At 37.6% G+C, this 24,512-nt stretch overlaps 2 protein-coding genes across 7 annotated transcripts in view; one reads left to right on the top strand and one right to left on the bottom strand.

Annotated features, from left to right (window-relative positions):
• Nucleotides 1-6,933, bottom strand: part of SS18 (SS18 subunit of BAF chromatin remodeling complex) — a 92,537-nt gene extending 85,604 nt beyond the window's left edge. The window contains exons 1-2 of one of the 6 annotated variants that reach the window (XR_007121881.1): nucleotides 6,205-6,515; nucleotides 3,549-3,625 (exon numbers count right to left, since the gene is read on the bottom strand). Coding sequence is in view for 5 of the 6 variants with exons in the window: in XM_047697215.1 (XP_047553171.1) it covers nucleotides 3,549-3,625; nucleotides 6,205-6,273 (146 nt within the window). In the remaining variant the exon portion in view is untranslated. Of the gene's footprint in view, nucleotides 1-3,548; nucleotides 3,626-5,423; nucleotides 5,550-6,204; nucleotides 6,516-6,712 lie in introns of those variants that run through there. The other 5 variants (XM_047697216.1, XM_047697215.1, XM_047697219.1 and 2 more) reach the window with 5 other exon arrangements.
• A 15,817-nt stretch (nucleotides 6,934-22,750) lies between these two features.
• The window catches only part of PSMA8 (proteasome 20S subunit alpha 8), a 39,308-nt gene continuing 37,546 nt past the window's right edge, over nucleotides 22,751-24,512 (top strand). The window contains exon 1 of the mRNA XM_047697667.1: nucleotides 22,751-22,944. Within this exon, the coding sequence (XP_047553623.1) occupies nucleotides 22,843-22,944 (102 nt within the window). The 5' untranslated portion in view covers nucleotides 22,751-22,842. The remainder of the gene's footprint in view (nucleotides 22,945-24,512) is intronic.

Below are 24,512 nucleotides of genomic sequence, written 5' to 3'. Positions count from 1 at the left end.
TTCTCTAAAAAAAGAACCCGGGCTTGAAGAAACAGGTAATTCCAAACTGGGGCAGAAAAAAGAACAAGATGAGCCTAGAACATTCTGTGGTGCAAGAAAATAAGAAAATGCTCAAAAAATAATGGATACATATCAAAAAGCCAGCTTGAGGGGCTCCAGTGGTCAACACTGAGGACAACTTCAGAAAGAAAACAGAGGGATTCCTGGGTATCTCAGTTGTTAAAGCGTCTGCCTTTGACTCAGGTCATGAGTCCTGGGATGGGTCCTTGGAAAGAGCCCTGCAAGGGGCTCCCTGCTCAGTAGAAAGCCTGCTTCTCTCCCTCTCCCACTCCCCCTGGTTATGTTTCCTCTCTAGTTGTCTCTCTGTCAAAAAAATAAATAAAATCTTAAAGAAAGAAAGAAAGAAAGAAAGAAAGAAAGGAAGGAAGGAGGGGGGAGGGAAAAAGGGAGGGAGGTAAAGTAACATTATAACCTAATAAACATAGTAAGAAAGTAACATTATAACCTAATGAACATAGTAAGAACATAGTAAGTAACATAAATCCATTCACATACAAATAAATGAATGAGTGAATGGGGGCAGGGAATGAGAAATGGTTTCCTTATAGCAGGATTTCAAATAAATATAAAAGGAATGATCGACTTAGTCACCATTTGGCAACCACCACAGTAATAATTGTTTCAGCCAAGAAATAAGAAACACTGGATGATGGATGCTAAAATAAATGCTTAAAAAAAAAAAAAAAAAATACAAGAAGGAACAACTTATGTGTATCTCAAGGTATCTGCCCAACAAGATACATATGAATTAAAAGGATAAAAATAGTAACTTCACAGTGGAGAAACTGGCAGCCCTCACCTTAACTAAGTGATTAAGATTCTCACAAATACTGGGACAAACCACTATCATACAGCTACTTGAGAATGCATTGAGAAGGACACACCATGACATTTGTGATGCTCCTGCAGAAAGTACGTAACATGAATCTAATCAAGGGGAAACACCAGTCAAACCCAAAATGAGGGACGTCCCACAAAATAATTGCTATGTATTCTTCAACATCAATGAAAGATAACAGACTGAAGAATGATTTCAGATCAAAGGTGTACTCAAGGCATGTCACAAATGTAATATCTGATCCTGCACTGGATCCTAAACCAGAAGAAATACATTAATGGGACAATTAGCAAAATTTTAAACAGGTCTGAAGATTATAGTATTGCATTCTTAATTTTAATAATTATACTCTGATTATTTAAGAATTTGTGCCTATTTTTATAAATTACATCCTGAGGTAATTAAAGGTAAGAGAGAATCGTGTCTGCAACTTATTCTCAAATGCTTCAGAGAAACAATATGGAAAAGAAATGAATGATATGGAGAAAAATGAAACTGAAGTGCATACAGGAATTTCAGGAATTTCTTATACTGTCTTTAAAACATTTTTTGTAAGAATGAAATTATTTCAAAATAAAAATTTCTAGAAAAAGATACGACTTTTCACCAACCAGATGTGGAAAAAATTTAAAAGAAGACTAATATTCAATGTTGGCAGAGGATGTTGGAAACCAAGGCTCTGAAATCTGGCTGAGAGAAAACAAACAGATACAATCTTCTTGCAGGGTAATTTGGCAATTTAGCATGGTCTTTGACCCAGCCATTCCATTTATAAAATTCTAACCTATTAAAAAACAAAACATTTATCTAAATGTGCTTATGTAGATATGAATGCAATGTGTGTAAACACACAGAGAAATGTCTGAACAGGTACTAAACTATTAAAAGTAGTTACCCCTGAGGAAAGGAGAAAAGCGTTAATAGTGGAAAGTGAAATGTGACTTACTTTTATATCTACCAAATTTTATACTTTTTCTTTTTACCATGACCCTACATGACTTTTTCATTTCAAAAATGCTATTAAACACATTTCAAAAATGCTATTAAACAAAGAGGGAAAAGACAAAGCAACCAAGAGAGACTCAAAATTAGATAAAGGGTGAATCAAATGATAGCAAAAGTCCAGTAGAGCAGGAAAGCGCATGCAGAGGCAAGACCCAGGGTTGCTTGAAAAATCTACTTGAGGACAGACTAGTGAGATCTCTAGAAGAGACAGATGTGTCTCAAAACAATGGTCACAATAAAATATTTTAGAGTTGCACTATCCAACAGAGTAGCCACTAAGTAGAATGAAATATGGCTAACTCAAATGATGTGTTATTGTGTAAGACTCACAAGGGATTTCAAAGACTAAGTATGAAACAAAAGAATATAAACTATCTCGATATATTTATACTAGTTATGTATTAAAGTGATATTATTTTGGAAATAATGGCTTAAATAAAATATATTATTAATATTAATTTCTCCTGTTCCCTTTTGTTTAATATGTCTATCAGCAAATGTAAAATTATGTATGTGGCTTGCAATATATTTCTACTGGACAGTGCTACAGACTTTTTTTTTTTTTTTAATTTGACACCCAGAGAGAGAGAGAGAGAGGAAGAAAGAGAGAGAGCACAAGCAAGGGGAAGGGGAAAGGGAGAAGCAGACTCCCTGCTGAGCAGGGAGCCCAATTCGAGGCTTGATCCCAGGACCCTGGGATCATGACCCAAGCCAAGGGCAGTCCCTTAACCAAATGAGCTATCAGGTGCCCTATCCTAGAGACTTCTGATAAAATACTGAACTTGTTCTACTACACCTAATTCTATTAAGGATAGCATTTACTTCTAACATATCACTTCAAAATCACAAATTTGGTTCTTATGAATGATAACCAACACTCTATTAGATACAAGCTTTGCTTTCTCAACCACATATATGGATGTAATTAAATATCCTACATATGTGACGATCTAACTATTCCACAAATCAGACTACACAGAAATTTGAAGTCATTATTTTACATTGCAGGGCAAGTATCAAAAAAAGAAAAAGACATCCACTGCAGCCCAAAGAACAAATTTTTCTTTTACAAAAATCAGGAAAAGTCACACAAAAAAATTATACACTAATCTTCACAGAAGTATTCATAACAGCCAAGAAATGAAAACCCAAATGTCCATTACTAATGGATAAATAAAACATGGTATAAATAAAACACTGAAAAATTATTTGGCAATAGGGAGGAAGTACTGATATATGCTTCATATTGATGAACCTTGGAAAATATTATGCTAAGGAAAAGAACTCAGTCAAAAAAGACCACAGATTATATGAAGTCATTTACATGAATTGTCCGCAACAGGCCAATCTATACAGACAGAAAGCAAATTAGAGGTTATTAGGGAGGGATTAGGAGGTGGGAATGGAAAGTTATTGCTAATGGGTACAGGATTCTTTTAGAGATGATGAAAATGTTCTAAAATGGACTGAAGTGATGATAACACAACTCTATGAATATACCAAAAGCTTTGAAATGTACACTTTAAAAAGGGTGAATTGCACAGTATGTGAATTATATCTCATTAAAGCTGTTATTAAAAAGAAAAATAAAAAATTAATCAACATGGAAAAATGAATACAAAAAATTTTTTCATATCATTCTTACTGAGAACACTCTGAGGTCTTTCCTTTATTCTGATAGTCCATTATACACTGAATAAGATGGTTATTTTCATCCAACATCTGAAATAAAATTAGAAAAAGTTTATTATAAATCTAGTGCATCACATAAAATTTTTAAAAATCCTTCATATTTCTAGAAATGTTTATTCATATAGAAATTGAATCTATTCTGGTCTTTTAAGTCTTATTCTACACCTCTGGAATGGTATCAACAATTTTCAAGTAACTCTATTCCAATTATTCTCCCTCTGAATATGATTATTCCTGCAGCCCAGGAGGGGTTTCTTTTGTATTCAAACATTTGATTACCTCTACAACCTGTAAGAGAAGCTTTAGTCTGTTAAAAACTAAGAGGTAGGGGTCCGAGCTGACTCCATCATTCTTATGCTTTGCAGTAGTAAAGAAAAATTTTCTCCTTACCCACAATGAACACATGAAAATGTAAGCCCATGAAGCTTGAGGAGATGGATGGCTAGTTTCCAAGTGTTACACAGTATGGTTCTGTGATTCTTCAAATACAGTATAATGAAACATGATAATTTCTAATCATGTATTATTTGTTGCAGACTTTATGAACTTACCTTATAATTAAGTTGTCCCAAAAAGTTTAAAAACAAAAAGCTTATCAATTTATCATTCTATCATCTTAAAGTAATTCAGAGCAATACTGGCTTTAAGGGTTAAATAACTCATTTAAGCAAGGCGGCATTGAGTAAAGAGTACTGATGTAGCAATGAAAAGGTTAGTTAGTTTGAGTGCCAGCTTCCCAATCCTGTGCAAATCACTTGGGATTTCAGGGGCTCAGATTTATCTTAAGGTTAAAGGACAGAAGTAGATGCTCCTCCAGAATGTGCCTCACCTTTCCAAGACTTAATAAAGTATAATACAATAATCAGTCTATCTCAGTAATTTAGTTAATGTAGCTCTTTTAAAAACAAAAATCCATTTAACCTAAATTGTGACTTTCTTCCTACATATGAATCACAATCTTCACTTGCTAGGAAAAAATATATATACTGACATGCTCTTCCAAAAAGTACAGTTATTTCCTAAATAGAATCAAAGGATGCAAAAAAAAAAAAAAGTATTTAAAAATCCATTAGTCCAATCTAATGACTTCACAACTTATCTCCTCAGTCAATTACTCAACCTAACAAACTTCACCATAGAATGTCTCATTTCTAACAGTAACCTCTCACACTGTAGACTAAGGCACCTAATTTGGAAATCAGTCCTCTTCTCATCTAAGAATGAAAACTAATTGATCTGCCAACTCCTGAATTAATCACTCATAACAAATATCTTAACATGTATGTAGGAAAAACTTTTTGGAAACCAACCAACCACAGAACTCTTCTACAGTCCAAAAATAAAAATAAAAAGTGAATCCCTCCAGAAACGCGTCTTCCGTATATGTATTTGGAGCTGTTTGCCAGGCTGCAGACTTAGCCCAATGTACTACGTGAACGCAGTGCATGTCCAGGCACTGACAAGCGGGTTTATGCATAAAATAAAGCAACAGTTGGGCAAATGTCAAATGCCACACTACAAAGAACCTGACAGTAAACAGAAACCCATTAACATAATCCGCTGGACATACAATGGAGGCCGGGGTAGTACGAAAAGTTGACTTTTCTTCAGTTTTCATCCTCACCCCAGTGTATACAACATAACCGAAATATTTAAGGTAAACTGCTCAATTTAGCAAGTAACTTTTCAAAGTCTGGCTGACTAAAATTCAGACGACTGCCTTGCTCACAGGCAACAAGGGAAAGCGGACAATAAAGAAGCTCTGTGTCCCCAACTGGCAGTAACACAGCAGCGACAGAGGCAGCACTACCCTCTAAAAGGGACGCACCTCCCAGTGTATTTATCACGACTTCTGTAATAGGTCACGATTATCAGATTGTCTCCGCCCCGAGACTCCAAATTCCATGAAGGCAGGGACCAGGGCTCACCACTGTAGCCTCAGCACCCAGAGCAGGCGCTCGATGAGTATTCGCTGCAGATGTACACGGAGAGGGGGAGAATCCGGAAGGGAGAAGGGAACTCCGAGGGTAGCCCCTAAGTCCACACGGCCCTCCTCCACCCGCCCCTCGGGCTCTTGCAGCGTCCCCCAAGTTCTCCCGGGAGCTCCCCAAGTCGGCCGAAGTGCGCAGCGCGGCGGAGGGTGGCGACCCGCGCTCCGACTTCCCCTCCGCCTCCCGCGACCCGAGGTCGGGTGTGCACGAGGCAGCCGCGGCGCGCTGGGCGGGGCGACGCCAAAGTAACTCCGGAGAGACGCGCGGGGCCGCGGGGGGCGCCGGCTCCGACAAACAACCCTTCCCCGCGCGGCCGCTACGGCCGGGCGCACGCGCCCAGCCGCCCGAGCGCCGCCCCATCCCTAGAGAAATCCGGCGGCGGTTACTTGGGCTTTTGTGCCTGTAGTAAAGAGCCCAAACGCGCGCAGGACTCCGTGGGAGAACCGGTTCGCCGCCTTCCACCACCCACTCAGGCTCAGCCCGCAGCTCGGGTTCCCACACACGACCGCCTCCCTGCAGGCCCGCCTCCGCCCCCGGCCCGGCCGACTCCCGGGCTGGCCCCCCGTGCGCTCCCAAGGGCAGGATGCGCCTGGCATCCCCGACCCCGCGAGGCTTCACCTTCTGAATCGCAGCGGGAGTGATCTCCCCCTTGCCTCGCTGCCTCGGGGCTGCGAACGCCACAGACATGTTGCCGCCGTCACCACTACGGGCAAGTCCCGAGCGCTCCGGGTGAACGGCAAACTGGGGGAGAGACGCCGGCCTCTCGGGCCGAACCACCTCGGGAATGCGGGGAGGGGGGATGCTCCGGCACCCGACGAAGAGCCAGCCGGCCTGGCCTCCAGGAGTTCCTCTGGCCCATAGAGGTCCTCTTTCGGCGCGTTACCGGGAACCACAGCCCTGGCAGCATTGCTCTGTTCTTGGCAGACCTCTCGTCCTTCCTCCTTTCCTGCCCCGGCCCCCCTCCTGTTTGAGCTAGTGGTAGAGCCGCGCCCCAGTCCTCCCTCCGCTTCAGCGATTCAGGAAATGGTCCCGCCGCCGAGGGAGAAGGAGAGGCTGGGGCAGACCCTGTCACAGGAAATGCGAGCGGCCCGAGCCGGCCCGCCCCTTGCGCGCGGGTGCAACTTGCCTCCTTCTCCTGCGCGCTGAAGACTCCCTCCAAGTGCGTTTTGGCGCTGGGCTGTAGCTCTTGTTCAGTTTTTCCAACTTCATCCTCACCCCACGCCCCCGGGAAGAAGTGGCCGCCCCGGGTTGTCCGGGCACCGCGGAGAGGGAAGGAGGGTCAGGACCCGCGAGTTCGCGCAAACCCGTGAAGCATCTGCCGAGATGAGCAGAGGTGGAAGGTGTAGATGAACGCGGATTCGCTGGTTTAAACTGCTCGGTTACGCCCCAAAGGCGCACCTCACGGTTCACAAGTCTCGCACGCACACACAGGCGTGCTTTAACAATTGGAAAGTAAGCCTGACCCCCAAATCGCGAAAGGAAGGCTGTGTCCAGTACTCAGGGCAGTCCGCCAACTTGGCTAGAGAGACTTTGGAGAGTTGTTCTACTCTTGGGACAAACCCTTGGCAGAAATGTGCGTCGATTTTGTCTGACGTGGATCTATGGGGTTAAGTTTTGAGATCGTGCACTTTCACACTTAAACAATTATACATTTAATGCCTTATAAATTAGGTCAGAGCTGCCAGGCTTCAAATCAGTGTTAGGAAAGAAAACAAAAACAAAAATCCAAAGCTCGCGAATTATGACAGGAACACCGGCAAATGTGGGTAATGTGGGGGGGGGGGGGGGGGTCGGGGTTGTAATAATTATTATTCTCTAAATTTGGACATCCATGTAACACAAAGGAAACGTTTATGTAAGATATGACCCAACAGTAATGAGACTCAAAAATCAATCACTTCGCTTATATATAAAACTGGAAAAGATAAGATAAAAATGCACATTTAAAAATTTTTGTTTCAAATATATGCTCTTTGCAAGAGGTCATAAATTTCATTTATTAAGCAAATGTGACTGCATTCTGTGTGCTAGTCTGCTAGTCTTTATGCAAGACAAATAGGATAGGACTGTGAATAAGGTGAGCATGGAACCAGCTCTCATGGAGTTTATATTCTGATAAGGCTGACAGATTAGAAACAAACAAATATGTAAATATGTAAACGTCTAAAAAGATTAGATGCCAATAAGGAATGAGAGAATGATGAGCACTCACATGAGTAAGAGTGAGAAGCTTTCTCTGTTAACTGACATCTAAAGGATGGAAAGACTTAAGCCATCCTAAGAATAAAGGAAGAGAATTCATACTCCTACTAATAGTTTTTCTTAGAATTCTTTTGTTTCACTACCCTAAGCCTTGGGGGGGGGGGGTACCAAGTCTTGTCCACCATTAACACACTATGTCCAACACCTGGCTGTCATCATCCATGTCTTGATGTTTACACAAAAGCACCTTGGGGCACCTGGCTGTCTCAATGGGTAGATCATGTGACTCAATCTCAGGGTTGTGAGTTCCAGCCCACATTGGGAGCAGAAATAACTTAAAACTAAAATCTATTTTTATAAAAATGGTACCTTAATTGTTAAGAGGAATATTTCAGTTGGAAAAATGAAACATAATCCTACCCAATTGTGTCTGCTTGGAAGATAGCACTGAAATCTTAACAACATGAACCAGTGGGAATAGTTGTCTGAATTTCTATATTTCCAGTTAAAAAAAAAAAAAAAGTACGAAGCCGACTTCTATTCCAAGGAGGTACCCAAAGATAAGTACCTTCTTTGTTTAAATTATAGCTTCCCAACAATAAGAAAAGAAATTAACTGAAGGTAAGTAACAGGTCAGCCCAAGGTGTTTTTTCCTTCAGAGTAGAAGATTGGGGCCTAGGGCACTAGGCATCAATAACCGCAGCCTTTTCTGTGATGGCATGTGTGCCATAAAAATACCTTTATTTTCTGTGTCCATCACATGACATCAATAGGAGGGCATTAAAGATCCAGCCAGAAATCAAATGATCTCTGTAAGAAAAGAAACTTTAAAGGAACCCTATGTTACTCTCAAGTTTCCTTTCTGTCTTGTTCAACCACTAGTTTTGGGGAGAGAGGAATCCCAAAGTATAGACTGAGTGGTAGCAGATTTGGGAGAAAAAGCATGAAGAGCACCCAGTGTTTAGTTAAGGAGAAAACGGAATGAAGATGGAGACATGTGAAGAAGGAATTGAGGTCATATAATAACAAGGCAAAAGGTTTTTTAGAATAATCCTAATAGGACATATACAGTGGTTTATTTTTATTTTTTTTAAGATTTTACTTATTTATTTGATAGAGACAGCAAGAGAGGAAACACAAGCAGCAGGAGAGGAAGAGGGAGAAGCAGGCTTCCCGCTAAGCAAGGAGTCAGATGCAGGGCTCAATCCCAGGACCCTAGGATTTTGACCTGAGCTGAAGGCAGCTGGTTAATGGACTGAGCCACCTAGGTGCCCCTATACAGTGGTTTACAATAAGTAAAATAATCTGCATGAATAATTCATTCTTGATTATTCAAACTAATGAATGAATGCAGACACATTTAACAAAAGTAAGAAAATCATCCATGTTTGATTTTTCAAATGTTTTAGTTTTTTTATTTGTATTACATGAATTTGTGTTTCTTAAATGTATTTCACCAAACTAATAAAGTGAAGTGCTTCAGGAATATGCTCAATATTTAGTAAAACTATAATCATGGCATTAAAAATTATCTTAATCCACAAAATTATATCATAAATGTATAGATAATTGAGATTACGTTCATATAAGCATTTCTCTAATACATACTGTTTTGTAATTAATTGAATATCCAGTCTATCAAATTTGCTGATATTTAAAGTCTCTGTGCTGCCATAAACTCCTTGAATACATGGGGAGGCATAGACCAAGCCTGTCTGCTCATAATTGGGCTCAGAGCAAAACCCCTCAGGTAGTATCTTTCAAAATATTTCTGCTCACTGTCTCTATGGCATTTGATGAGTCATTTTGAGTTGTGGCTTCCACAGATTCCAAGACTATAAGGAGAACAGCAGCATTATTTAGGCAAAAACAAATCGCCTTTCACAATTCTCCCCAAAAGACTTTATTTTCAATACTCCAGAAGATTTTTTTTCAAAGTAGACTATAACAAAGTCTATTTGGGGCATTTCCATCTCTTCTTACAGTATCAAACATTGAATGAATTAAGGAGGAGCTGAATCATATATATTTGGGAATGTAATGTTATAAGAAAGTACCACTTTAAAAAAAAAAAAAAGTTTCAGGGTGCCTGGGTGGCTCAGTGGGTTAAAGCCTCTGCCTTCACCTCAGGTCATGGTCCAGGGTCCTGGGATCGAGCCCCACATTGGGCTCTCTGCTCCACAGGGAGCCTGCTTCCTCCTCTCTCTCTCTGACTGCGTCTCTGCCTACTTGTGATCTCTGTCAAATAAATAAATAAATAAATAAAAATATTTTTAAAAAAATAATTTAAAAAAAAGTTCCTTGTGAAGCTATATTCAATCTTAACTTACTATGACAAATGCACAAGTTTGGAGTTCCCAGTTCTTCCACCCTTATGGCATGACACTGGACAAGTGATTTCTGTATTTCATTCACTTTCCTAAAAAACAGCCACCCTATCTAAAGGGCTATTAGAAATAATAGTGTTTAATTATTTATTATGTGTTATGTACAACCACCACCTAAGCAATTATATTACATTAGACTCTTTAAAAAGTTTGTCCCAGTTTGAATGGGTAAAATATGTAAAAACACATGGCATATTGTAAATTACTAAAGAAGGATAAAATTTGAACTTAATGATCTAATAAAGAGAAAAATATATACTTCAAGACAAGAAATGGTCTAAAGTAAGTGATATGCAGTCTACCCTTAAGGAATTTTTGGGCTGGGGCCCCTGGGTGGCTCAGTTGGTTAAGCATCTGCCTTGGGTTCAGGTCATGATCCCAGGATCCTGAGATAGAGCCCTGCATGGGAGGCTGAGCAGGAAGCCTGCTTTTCCCTCTCCCTCTGCTGCTCCCCCTGCTTGTATTTTCTCTCTCTGTGTCAAATAAATAAAATCTTTTTTAAAAAAGTTTTTTCAGCCTAAAACAAATCAAATGGGATTTTTTCCTATTTAGCATGTTCTCTGACCTTCTATATGATGTGTGGTTACTGTGCTGTAGTAAAAGAATAACTGTTTTTGGGCTGCCTGGGTGGCTCAGTGGGTTAAGCCTCTGCCTTCGGCTCGGGTCATGATCTCAGGGTCCTAGGATCGAGTCCCGCATCGGGCTCTCTGCTAGGCGGGGAGCCTGCTTCCTCCTCTCTCTCTCTCTCTCTCTCTCTCTCTCTACTTGTGATCTCTCTCTGTCAAATAAATAAAATATTAAAAAAAAAAGAATAACTGTTTTTCAATGACTTCACAGTTTTAGAGAGGATTATAATAACCCTTGAACAATGTGGCTCTGAACTGCATAAGTCCACATATATGCAGACTTTTTGGACACAATACAGTACTCTAAACATATTTTCTCCAAATATTATATGTTAATATATATGTATTGTATTTTCTCCAACATTACCTGTTAACTAAAAAAAAAGAAGAAAATGTATTTTCTCTTAAGGATTTTCTTAACATTTTCTAATCTAGCCTACAGAATACACTATATAATACATATAACATATTTTTTAATCAACTATTTATGCTATTAGTAAGACACTTCTGGTCAAAAGTAGGCTATTAGTTGAACTTTTGGGAAGTTAAAAGTTATACATGGATTTTCAACTGCATGTGGGGTCAGTATTTCTTTTTTTTGGGGGGGGGGGTCAGTATTTCTAACCCCTGCATTGTTCAAGGGTCAACTATACTACTTTCCCTATGAATTGTTAATTTTCTTATGAATGGGTGTGATAGGCAGAATAATTTCATCCTCACGGAGATGACCACCTCCCAATCCTCAGAACCTGTAAATATGATAGGTTAAATAACAAAATGGAATTGAGTGTCAAAATTAAAGTGATTAACTAGCTGAACTTAAAATAAAGAAATTATCCTGGCTTATCTGAGTGAGCCCACTGTAATTTACAAATATCCTTACCTAGGGAACAGTGAAATTACAGAGTTAAAAAATCAGTAAGATGGTGTCTTGAGAAAAACTTGACTGGCTGTAGCTGGCTTTGAAGACAGAAGGGGGTCATGAGCTGAGGAATGTGGGCAGCCTGTGGAAGCTGGAAAAAGCAAGCAGATTCTCCCCTAGAGCCTCCAGAAGGAACACAGTGGGCTAACACTTAAATTATAGCCCAGAAGGGGTCCATTTTAGACGTCTGACCTCTAAAACTTGAAGATAATAAATTTGTTGTTTTAAGCCATTATTGGTCATAATTTATTAGAAATAAATTGTATTAGAAAACTAATACAATGTTTTTTCCCATCTAACATTTATGGTTGAATCTTGGGCAATATGCAGTGAAATACTGGTAAGGTCTTCAGTACCTTACAAACTATTGCTCTTATATTAAAGTAACCTAGCAATCATATTTATTATATATTTTCTTTAAAAGAAAAATAATAGCATAATATTATGGTGCAGTCCTTCAGACATCATGATTTTAGCCTCTGGACTCCAGAATTGTGAGCTAATAAATTTCTGTTATTTTAAGCCACCACATTAGTGGTAATTATGGCTGCCCTAGGAAACTAATACAGATGCCAAGATACTTCAGTGGGAGAATAAATTGTTTTGGAACAGCTAGATATCCATGTTTTTTAAAAGTTATCTTTGGGGGCGCCTGGGTGGCTCAGTGGGTTAAGCCACTGCCTTTGGCTCAGGTCATGATCTCAGGGTCCTGGGATGGAGCCCCGCATCGGGCTCTCTGCTCAGCGGGGAGCCTGCTTCCTCCTCTCTCTCTGCCTGCCTCTCTGCCTGCTTGTGATCTCTCTCTGTCAAATAAATAAATAAAATCTTTAAAAAAAGAAAAAGTTATCTTTGACCTTTTCCTCATGTATATACAATAGTTACCTTGAAATAGATTATAGACCTAAATTTTAAAAGCAAAACTATAAAACTTCTGCAAAAAAACACAAATAGTAGAGAATCTTCATGACCCTGAGTGAAGCATGTATTTCTTAGCTATGACACAAAAGGCAAGAAGCATAAGAGAAAAATCTGATAAATTTTCATTAAAAATAAAAATTCTGGGGCACCTGGGTGGCTCAGTGGGTTAAAGCCTCTGCCTTCGGCTCAGGTCATGATCTCAGGGTTCTGGGATCGAGCCCCACATGGGGCTCTCTGCTCAGCAGGGAGCCTGCTTCCCTTCCTCTCTCTCTGCCTGCCTCTCTGCCTACTTGTGATCTCTGTCAAATAAATAAATAAAATCTTAAAAAAAATAAAAATAAAAATAAATAAAAATTCTGCTCTTCAAAGATATCATAAGAAAATGAAAAGAGAAGCCATAATCTGGGAGAAAAGACATGAATTTATGAACATTAAAACAAAGAATTTGTGTCTAGAATATATAAAAAACGCTTACTACTCAATAAGAAAACCCTACTAACAAAATGGACAAAAGACTTGGAGACATCTTAGAATGATGACATACAAGTGGCCAATAAATACATGAGAAGTTGCTCTTCATCATTAATCACCACGGAAATGTAAAGTAAAGCCACATTGAGAAACCATCACATACCCACTAAAAAAGCCAGAATTAAAAAGGATGACATCTTCACATTTTGGAAAGTAAGTGCAACAACTAGGAACATTCATATACTGCTAGCAGGAGTACAAATGATACAACCACTCTGAAAAGCAACTAGTGATTATTATAAAGTTAAACATGCACTTATCATATCAACCAGCAACTGCACCCTTGGGTATTTATTACTTACCCAAAAGAAATGAGAATGTGTTGCCCACACAAAGACTCATATACTAGTATTCATAGCATCTTTGGTAAAAATAGGGGTAAGTTAGGGATGCCTGGGTAACTCAGTCAGTTGAGCATCCGACTCTTGATTTCAGCTCAGGGCATGATTTCAGGGTTATGGGATCCAGCCCCAAATCAGGCTCTGCGCTCAGCACAGAGTCTGCTTGAGATTCTCTCTCTTTCCCCCTGCCTCCCCACTTGCTCATGCTCCCTGTCTCTCTCTCTCACTCTAAGTAAATAAATAAAAATCTTTAAAAATAGCCTTAAGTTACAAACAACCCAAATAGTCCACAGAAGTGAATGGATAAATTGTGATACATTTATACAATAGAATACTACTCAAGAATAAAAAGGACTGAACTATTAATATATGAAATAAAATGGACGAATCTCAAAAACATTAGGTTGCACAGAAAAAGTCACAAAAGAAAGTACTGTTGGTTCCATATACTTAAAAATCTAAATAAGGAAAAATCAATGTATGGTGAAAAAGTAGGTCAATAGTTGACTAGGGATGAGGATGAAGGATATGATTACTACAAAGAAGCACAAAGTAATGTTCTGTAATGATGAAAATATTCCATATTTTTATTGTGGTCATAACTACATAGGTGTATACATTGATAAAAATTCATCCTACTATACAAAATTTAAATATTAATTAAAGTACTTCCTAAGGAAAAAAATGTTAGCGTTCTTATTGATATTGCAGTGAATATCTAGATCAATTTGAGTCTGCCAACTCAGGAATATGATACATACCTCCCCTTACTTAGATCTTCTTTAGGTTCTTCAAATAATATTTTAGGTTTTTCTGTACAGAAGTCTATATGTATTTCCTATACTACATACATGATATCTTTTTTATTTCATTTCTAATTATCTGTTTTGGGTTTACAGAAGTACAGTTGATTTTATATAAATCATGTGTCTGTCGACCTCCTTAAATTCACTTACTAATACCAGCAATTTATCATTTATTTTGGATTCTTTATTATATACACAATTAGGTCATCTAAAAATAATGTGATCTTCATTTCTTCCTTTCCAGTAAGGTTTTTTTCTTCCCGTATGCTACTTAAAAAGAACTCCAATACAAAGTTAAATAGAAATGAAGAAAGCAGGTACTCTCAGGTATGTGCTGATCTCAAAATGAAAAAAAGTTCCAATATTTAACCATCAAGTATGATGTTTTCTGGAGGTTTCTTGTAGAGCCCCTTAGCAGATTAAGGAAATTCCTTTCAATCCCTAGATTATGAGTCAATAAGATTGCATGAGACAGTGGATTTTATTAAATGCTTTTCTGCATTTATTGAAATAGGTTTTTTCCCCTCTATTTCATGAGTCAACAAATTTTTTCTATAAAGGACCAGACAGTATTTCAGGTTTTGCAGGCCATCTGGGTTCCCTCACAATTACACAACTCTGTCATTTTAATGAGAAGGCAATAATATAAAAAGATAGGCATAGCTGCTTTCTAGTAAAACTAAATAAAGCAGGCCATATTTGGCTCCTGAGCAATAGTTTGATAACTCCTGCTTTATTCTGTTAATGTGGTAAATTACATTGATTGCTTCCTAGAGTAACTCAACTCTGTTGTGATATACATATAATGTGTACTTTTTATATACTGCTAGTTTCTATTTATTAGTATTTTACTCGGGATTTTTGTATACATGTTCATGAGTGAAAACGGCCTGTAATTTCACTTTCTTATAGTATCCTCAGGTTTTGCTCTTAAGATTATGCTGCTTTATGGGGTATCTGGCTGGCTGTCAGTGGGGCATGAGACTCTTGATCTCCAGGTCATGAGTTTGAGCCCCACATTGGGCATTAAAAAAAAAAAAGTGACCCTCTTTCATAATACAAGTATGGAAGCAGTCTCTTTTCTATTTCTGTGACAACTTTGTGTGAGATTGGTGTTATTTCCTTCTTAAATGTTCCATAGGATTCACCAGCGACACCTCCGGGCCAAGGGTCTTCCTTGAGACAATGTTTTGTTTATGGATTTAATTTCTTAACAGATTTGGGACCACTGAGATATTTCTTTTTTCTTGCATTAGTTTTATTATGTGTTCTAAGAATCTGCCCTTTTATTCTAAATTTTCCAACTTACTGGCATGAAGTTACTCATAACTTTTTAATGTCATTACAATCTTTAATAAGGTCCTCTTTCTTTTTTCTTGATTACTTCTGCCAACCATTTATCAACTTTTAGCCTTCTTAATGGTCTTTCAGCTTTCTTTACATTCCCTATTATATATTTTATATTTCATTGATTTCTATTCTTATCTTTATATTTCCTTCCTTCTCTTTCCCTGGGTTTAATAAGCTGTTTTTTTTTTTAAAGATTTTATTTACTTATTTGACAGACAGAGATCACAAGTAGGCAGAGAGGCAGGCAGAGAGAGAGGAGGAAGCAGGCTCCCTGCTGAGCAGAGAGCCCAATGCGGGGCTCAATCCCAGGATCCTGGAATCATGACCTGAGCAGAAGGCAGAGGCTTTAACCCACTGAGCCACCCAGGTGCCCCAATAAGCTGTTTTTTAAAGTAACATCTTAACTTTGATGCCTAGGTAATGATTCTTAGTCTTTCCCCTCTTATAATGTATACATTAATGCTATAATTTCCCCCTTAGGCACTGCTTTTGCGGCATCACGTTATATTAATTATATTTATATTTTAATATATTTAAATTTATGTATTTATATTTTATATATTTTATTTATATTTATAACACTTTCTAAAATGCAAGTGTTTTAATATTTTTATATTTCATATTAATAGTCATATTAATATGATTCCACTGAAAACATTTTAAAATTTCCATTGTAGATTCATCTTTGACCCATGTTATTTAGAAATATATTTCTCAATTTTCAAATACATGGGTGTTTTCTAATTATGTTGCTGTTACTGATTTCTGGCTTAATTCTCTGGGGCCTTTGAAATTTGTAAAACTGGCTTGACAGTTTTATAAGTGTTATTTTTATAAGTGTTCAGTGTTTGCTCAAAATGTATGTGCAGTCTATAGTTGCTAGGCATAGTATTTTATGTGTGTGTGTTTACATATTAGACAAAGATTATGTTTCTTGAATATTTTCTATTATTTTCAACTTTTTTATCTGCTTTACTTTATCAATTACCAAGAAAATTGTGTTACAATCTCTGCCTATAATTGTGGGTTTCTCTATTTCTTCTTCTTTCTACCATAAGTTTTTACTTTATCCTAAATATATGGTTGGCATTAGGTACAAATTTAGAATTAAGTATTCCTAGTAAATTACACCTTTTATCATTACAAAATATCCCTAAATATCTCTTCCTATGTATCTTGACTTGAACTATACTTTGTTACACTATATAATAGCTCTTTTTGTTTAGTGTTTGCATGATATCTTTTTCATTCTTTTACTTTCAGTTTAATGTTTGTCTCATGTAAGCAGCATATAGGTGCATTTCCTTTTATTCAGCCAGATTTGTCTTATAATTGAAATATTTATTTCATTATAGAGAACATTAAATATTAATATAGTTATCTTGAAACCTTCTAAAATACAATTTGCTTCCTATTTCCCATCCTGTTACATATTCCTTTTTCTTCCTTTTTGGTGTTCTTTTGTTATTTATTATAATAAAGTATTATAAAACATGTGGTTATATATTTTTATATAGTTCTCTTAGTGCTTTCCTCAGAGATTATATATACATTTTGGATCAATTTGTCTAATATAAATTAGAAATTTTTTTTTGAAATTTTACTATTTTCTGAAACAATAAAGGGAAGTTAGAACACTTTAAGATCATTTGTTTTTCTATCCAAATTATATGTTATTTTCTCAATATTTTAATATTATATATATTTATAATTTCATAGGGATTGTTTTGTTCAGTTAATATTTGAGCTTTTGCATATGTTTACCCTTCATGCTCTTTTTTTCCCTCCATCTCCAAATTTCCACCTGTGATAATTTGCTTCTATCTGAAGAACAATTTTTAATATTTCCTTCAGTGAGTGTTTGCTGGTAACTAATCTTTTATGGTTTTGTGTGAAAAACACTCTAATTTTGCCTTCAAATTTAAAAGCTATTTTCACTAGAAACAGATTATCATACCAGATTTGCATATATTTTAGCACGTTGAAGGTAGAATTCCATATTACTACTAAAGTCAGATGACAACCTTATTATCTTTCTTTTGATAATATACCTATCTTTTCTCTTTAGATAGTTTTAAGATTTTTCTCAATGTCTTTGGTTTACATTGGATTTACTGTAATTTTTCTAAGTGTGAATTTCTTTTATTTATCCTTCTTGCTATTAATAGTTTTTCTTAAATCTGCTGTTTGATTCTTTTGCTAGTTTGAAAATTTCTAAACAAAGTATCTTTATATGTTGTTTCTGCCCTATTTTTTTTTAACCTCTTATTGTCTGGTACTCTAACTATACCTACATTTGGTTTTTCACCATACCTACTATGTTTTAGATTCTTTTTCAGTGTTCTCTATCCTCTTATCTCTCTCTACTTTGATGTGGAAATTTTATATATATATTTTTTAATTATCTTCTAATACCCCACTCCTCTCTTTAACTATGACTGATTTTAAGTCCAATTATTGACTTAAGTCCAATTTTAAGTAAACTAGATCTGATTTTAAGTCCAATTACTGATATTAAGTCCAATTTTAAGTCCTTAATCTCAATTAATATAGTATTCATTTCTATAGTTTCCACACACGCTTCATTAACAGCTCTAGTCTCAGCTAAAAATGATCTTGTTTTTAATCGCCTGCATATAAGCATCATATTTGTTTTAAAAATCTATATTTGATAACTTCATTATCTGGATCTTATTAACAGACATCTTATCTGGATCTCTGTTTCTATTGCCCATTGTTTCTCCTCTTCTTTGGTCACACCATTTTTTTGTGTGTGCAGGGTTACTTTTAATAGAGCACAGGATAGTGCATATGAGAAACTGCAACACTTTGAGGTTCTGCATGATGTTATCTTCCTCTACAGAGAATTTACTTTTGCTTCTGGCAGGCAACTAATCCTCTAGGAGTACAAGCAATGCTTTATTCTAGTGCTTCCCAACTTTTAGCCTTAGGAATACCCTCTTAAAAATTATTAAAGAAAAAAAAATTCTTGAGGACCCTGAAGAGCTTTTGTTTATGTGGGTTATACCTATCAATATTTACCATATTAGAAATTAAAAGTTTATTATTAATTCATTAAAAGTTAAACCCATTTATATTTACACATTTCATATATTTCTATTAAAACACCTATATTTTCTAGGGTGCCTGGGTGGCTCAGTCAGTTAAGCACTGGACTCTTGGTTTAGGCTCAGGTCGTGATCTCAGGGTTGTGGCATCGAGCCCTGCATCAGGCTCTGTGCGCAGTGGAGCGTTTGCTTAAGATTCTCTCTCCCTTTCCCTATGTCCTTCACCTACCCCTTGCATGTGCGAGCATGCTCTCTCTCTCTCTCTGTCTCAAATAAATAAATCTTTTCAGTAAATAAATAAATGAAAAATCTGTATTTCCCAAAATTTAAAAACATTAGTGAAAAGAATGAAATTATAAATCTCTTTTTTTAATATCCAGCTTAATAGAATACAGCTGGATTCTTAGCTCTGCTTCTACATTCCAACTGTTGCAATGTGTTATTTAGGTTGAAATATAGGAGGAAAACAACCTCACAAAGGTATATATTGGAAAATAAAGTATTTTTATAGCCTTTTTAGATCGCTTAGATAAATTACCGTGATTTCAATCACTGGATCTTTGTTGCTAGACAAACATTCAAAAGGTGGTAGTTTCTTAGTTAAAATTTGTCATCTAAAATCACATCAATGAACTTTTAGTACTCTTTTACATTAAAATCTGCTAGTCTGTGTAGGAATTTAAATGTATTTCTTATTTATGCATGATTGTGCATGATTTATGTTTTGGTCACTAGAAAATCCTGGCTCATTGAGTTACGCATATTTTCCAAATGTGGTACTATATTTAAAAATCACATTTTAATATGGCCACCAATCTCATCAGTAAAGTCAATTATTATGGAGAAATTGTCAAGTTCATGGTGATGGATACAAGTTTTTCAAAATTCTAATTTTTGCTTTAAAAGCTTGAATTTTGGGCACCTGTGGCTCAGTGGGTTAAGCCTCTGCCTTCAGCTTAGGTCATGATCTCAGGGTCCTGGGATCAAGCCCCACATTGGGCTCTCTGCTTGACGGGGAGCCTGTTTCCCCCTCTTTCTCTGCCTGCCTCTCTGCCTACTTGTAAGCTCTCTCTCTCTGTCAAATAAATGAATAAAATGTTTTTTAAAAAATTAAAAAATAAAAGCTTGAATTTTATTTAAAGATTATTTATTTATTTATTTTTTATTTGAAAGAGGGAGAGAGAGACACAAGTGAGAAGGAGAGGCAGAGGGAGAGGGAGAAGCAGGAGCCCAACTCAGGGTCCAATCCTAGGATCCTATGACCTGAGGCAAGCACTTAACTGACTGAGCCACCCAGGCGCCACAAAAGCTTGAATTTTATCTTTGGAAATATGTGCTGTCTCTTATTTTTCTTGAAGTGACAGGCTAATTTTGTTCATTTTCAGAAATGTCTGTCCAAATATCTAACCCTAAATGACCACAATATGTCAGTCACTCTTTTAGATATAAATGATATTCCATGAGAATGGAGGCTGGGGTGCCTGCCGGGGTGGCTCAGTGGGTTAAAGCCTCTGCCTTTGGCTCAGGTCATGATCCTGGGATCAAGCCCCACATCAGTCTCTCTGCTCAGCAGGGAGCCTGCTTCCCCCCACCCCCCGCCCCTGCCTGCCTCTCTGCCTACTTGTGATATCTCTCTGTCAAATAAATAAATAAAATCTTAAAAAAAAAAAAAAAGAATGGGGGCTGGTTCAGCTAGCAACTCAAAGATTTACAAAAGTGGTTTTTCTCAAGCTAACCACTTTACTTTGAAGGCAGCAGAAGTACCTTATGTACACTTTCCATTCTGGATATTAAAAATATAAGTATTCATGAGTCAAGATTTGATAAATTAATAATTTACTACTTATTCAATGACATTCTTCAGTGAAATTGGCATTTTTTAAATGAGTGTTTAGTGGTAAAGAATACAGTGTATATTTAGTACAGATTGGTGCTACTGCCTTGATTCATACTAAGGCTCCAGCAATTTTACCCATTTCTTTTACACTACAAATGTAAATATTCATGCAATGAAAGGACAAATACCATTTTAATATTATCACTATAGTTTTGATGTTGTGAATCCCTTGAAAGGTTTTGGATAATTCCAAAGATCTGTGGACCACAGTTTGAGAAACACTACTGATGTGCAGCTGCCAATTGAATGGTCAAGAAAGAATTCTTGAGGCATTTTTGATGCAAAGGATGCTTTTATTACAGCATGGGGACTGAACTCATGGGCAGAAAGAGCTGCACTGGGATTGTGAGGAGTGACTGATTATATATTCTTTAGTTAGTGGGGGTTATGGGTAACCTAAGTCTCTAAGGAATTTGTGCATGTTGAAAGCAAGGTCTCCAGGAGCTGGGAGGGCTAGCTATTGTTAAGATAAGGTCACTTTCAGTCTCTAACAAAACAACAACATTAAAGCAGCCAAGAGTTCCTTGAGGAATGTCATGCTCTGCATGTTTTAGAGCATGAGACATTCCAGTCTACAGTGGGCTGCAAGTTGTAAGGAGATTTAATTTTAGCCACCTTTCTCTTTCCTTTGTTCTCGTCATCAACCACTTTATTCCAGTCTTTAACAGAGATGATGCAAAACTTGGTTAGTCCTTGTAAGAAGAGGTGTGTGTTTGTTTACTCTTCCTTCTGTGTTGTGGTCCTTTGGGTCCCAAATCAAAGCCTAGGTCACCTTTACCATGTCCAACTATGCCACTTCGAAATCCAATTTTTGTCTATCAAAAGTCTGCTTCACTACTCACCTAGGCATTATAAATAGGCAAATACCTCAAGGGTAAAATCCTTGGTTTACCTCTGAGAGTGTCCTTTCTCTTCTGAATCTTGACACCACAACTCCTCATTCCCTGTTAGCTATTTGGAGTCAGAATACATATTTTTAAAAAAAATTGTTTTGTCCAGTATTTTTAGTTGTTCTCAATAGGAGATCTGGATCAAAACATCAAGACTGCCATTGCAGGAAGTCTCTAGGCATTAAACTTTGACATTATACTGTTTTTATAAAGTATAAAGATAAACTATGCTTACTGTAAAAATTTTAAAATAGAAATATAAAGTTTAATACAGTAACTTCTCTCTCCTTACCATGTCTCCTCCTTCTCTTTCCAATCCTTGGACTCCTGCAAAGAAAATCACTCTTGTCAACTTGATGTACACCCTCTCACTCTTTTCTCTATAGATTTAAAGAAATATGTTTGCAGATACATTTAAAAAACATTTAAGTGGGCTCATCCTACATTTTTATTCTTCCTAATTTCTCTCTTACAGAATAATCTAAACATTTTAGTTAGCTCAATGATTAATAACAAGAGTTAACATTTTTCAAGTGCTTATCTGTGATAAGTAATGCTTTCACACAGTAATAGGTTATTTCATTTGCTTTTTACAACAACCTTGTGAAGTCAGTATTTTTATCCTCCTTTTACAGGTCAGCAAAGTAGGTTTTAGGGAAATGAAATATACCTACCCAAAGCCACACTGTTAAGTTGGGCTTTTAAAAAAATGTATTTGATTAAATTAGTATCATCTTAATTCCTGTCATTAGCAGAAAATAAAAATTTTCTTTCACAAGGCAGAAAATGAAAAAAAAATTTTTTTTGAAAATTCTTTCCTTGACTTAAAACGACGTAAGATATGTGAGAGAGCGAAATGAAATTTATAATTTGGAGCTAAAGTGAAGAGGTTGAAATTTAACTTACCACTGGTGCTCTGACAGTTTGCGAAAGCCGAAATATCTTCGAATTTCTCTCCATGAAGCCCTAGTCTTGGGTGTCATTTTTAAAACCGGAGTGATTTGACACCATCCCAAGAGCAACACCGTAGTGGGAGAACTGGGAAGTGTGCACTAAGCACTAACGGTAGCAGAGGAACTCTGCCATCTCACGGGCACAGCCACGCCCAGGCAGGCGGAACAAAGACTTTTCAGGGGCATCGAGGCGGGTGGACGCCAGGACTGCCAGAGGGCATCTCGCGGTATGAGCGCGAGCACTTCCGGGAGGCAGCGCGAGGCTATGGGCAAGCACTTCCGGGTGGCACGTGGCAGCCGGCGAGACGCGTGTTTCTCCACAGGTAGCGTCGTTGGCGACGCAGGAATTGGCGTCGGCCTGTGCCATGGCATCTCGGTATGACCGGGCAATCACTGTCTTCTCCCCAGATGGACATCTTTTCCAAGTGGAATATGCCCAGGAAGCAGTGAAAAAAGGATCCACAGCGGTGAGCGATCAATTTCTCCACCATTGCTCCCGGCCGTGCCTTCCTCACCCCACTGCCCCAACCCAAGGTCCTGATGGGGGGGGGGGGGGGGGGGGTCAGAAAAGGAGAGTCTCCCACTTGTGAGAATCGATTCCTAATTTTTATCGAGAGAGATGCCCTTTCTGAAATTAGAAATTTGCCAATTCTGAAAAATTGGTAGATTTCATAGGTGTGCAGCTGCTTTTGAAAAACCATAGCTACAGACACAAAACTAGGGTTTGAGTGGAAGCCTTGATTTTAGAAGAGACATTAATGCTGTGTCTAACAATAAGGGAAGAAAAAACTTCATCCACTTAGTAACAGCCTTTCTGGATGCACATGATCTGCTTCCTCGGGAATCCACAGATGCATGGAAAAGTCAACAGTTCCTTCTTGTGGGTACTGTTGTTTAATGGTAATTACATTAAAAACAGGCCATGCCTGCCTCCTGAAATAGGGACAAATCAATGTAAAATTGAATCTGTTGCCGAAGAAATGGTCAAAAACGCTAAGCCAGCTACCACACAGTTCCTCCTGTTGAAAGTAATTGTCCTAAGATTTTCAACCAAATATCTGGCAGCCTTTTAGAGGCTCTATGCCCCAAGAATCTGCGTTCTTTTGCCACATTTTTGTTTGTTTGTTGTTCAAATGATGCAGGAATTCTTTGAGAGATTGTACCCTACTTTACATTTAAGTATCCATATTTCTGAAAAAACTTAAATACTCAAGGTAGCAGTAATACTTTTGACAAGTTTTAATTACATTTAATAACATGGTGAGTTAGGGGCACCTGGGTGGCTCAGTGGGTTAAAGCCTCTGCCTTCAGCTCAGGTCATGATCTCCGGGTCCTGGGATAGAGCCCCACATCCGGCTCTCTGCTCTGCGGGGGGCCTGCTTCCCACTCCCCCCCCCCAGCCTGCCTCTGTGCCTACTTGTGATCTCTGTCAAATAAATAAATAAAATCTTTTTTAAAAAATCATGGTGACTTATAAAAATTAAAAAGGACAAAATTGCCATAGTGACCAAGGATCTATTATCCACATCTTCTGAATCCTAACTTATGAATTCAGAAGGATAAAATTTTTTTTTTTAGATTTTATTTATTTATTTGTCAGAGAGAGAGAGATAGCACGAGCACACAAGCAGAGGGAGCAGCAGCCTCTCCACTGAGCAGGGAGCCAGATGCAGGGACCTGATCCCAGGACCCTAGAATCATGACCTGAGCAGAAGGCAGATGCTTAACTGACAGAGCCACCCAGGCATCCCTGAAGGATACAATTTTTTTAAATCTCTCGAATTTCATGAGCATGTTTGTTGTGTATTTTGGAAATTGAAACACCAGGTATGAGAATACACCGTGCGTTTCTGAGTCTAGCAGTGTCTCTATTTTCCTCACTTTCCATACCAACTTAATTATGGAAGGAAATAATTCACTTTTATTATAAATCTATCAAATGTAAAGTGGTAAAAAAAAATAACACTAGAAAGAATCTTATCATTTTTAAACTATTTTTCTATTTAATTGGGCCCTCTAGTTTTGCTTCTGTTTT

This window comes from Lutra lutra, chromosome 12 (genome assembly GCF_902655055.1).
Source record: "Lutra lutra chromosome 12, mLutLut1.2, whole genome shotgun sequence".
NCBI classification, from domain to species: domain Eukaryota; kingdom Metazoa; phylum Chordata; class Mammalia; order Carnivora; family Mustelidae; genus Lutra; species Lutra lutra.
The sequence above is the reverse complement of the archived record's forward strand: the minus strand, read 5'-3'. Positions and strand labels throughout refer to the sequence as shown.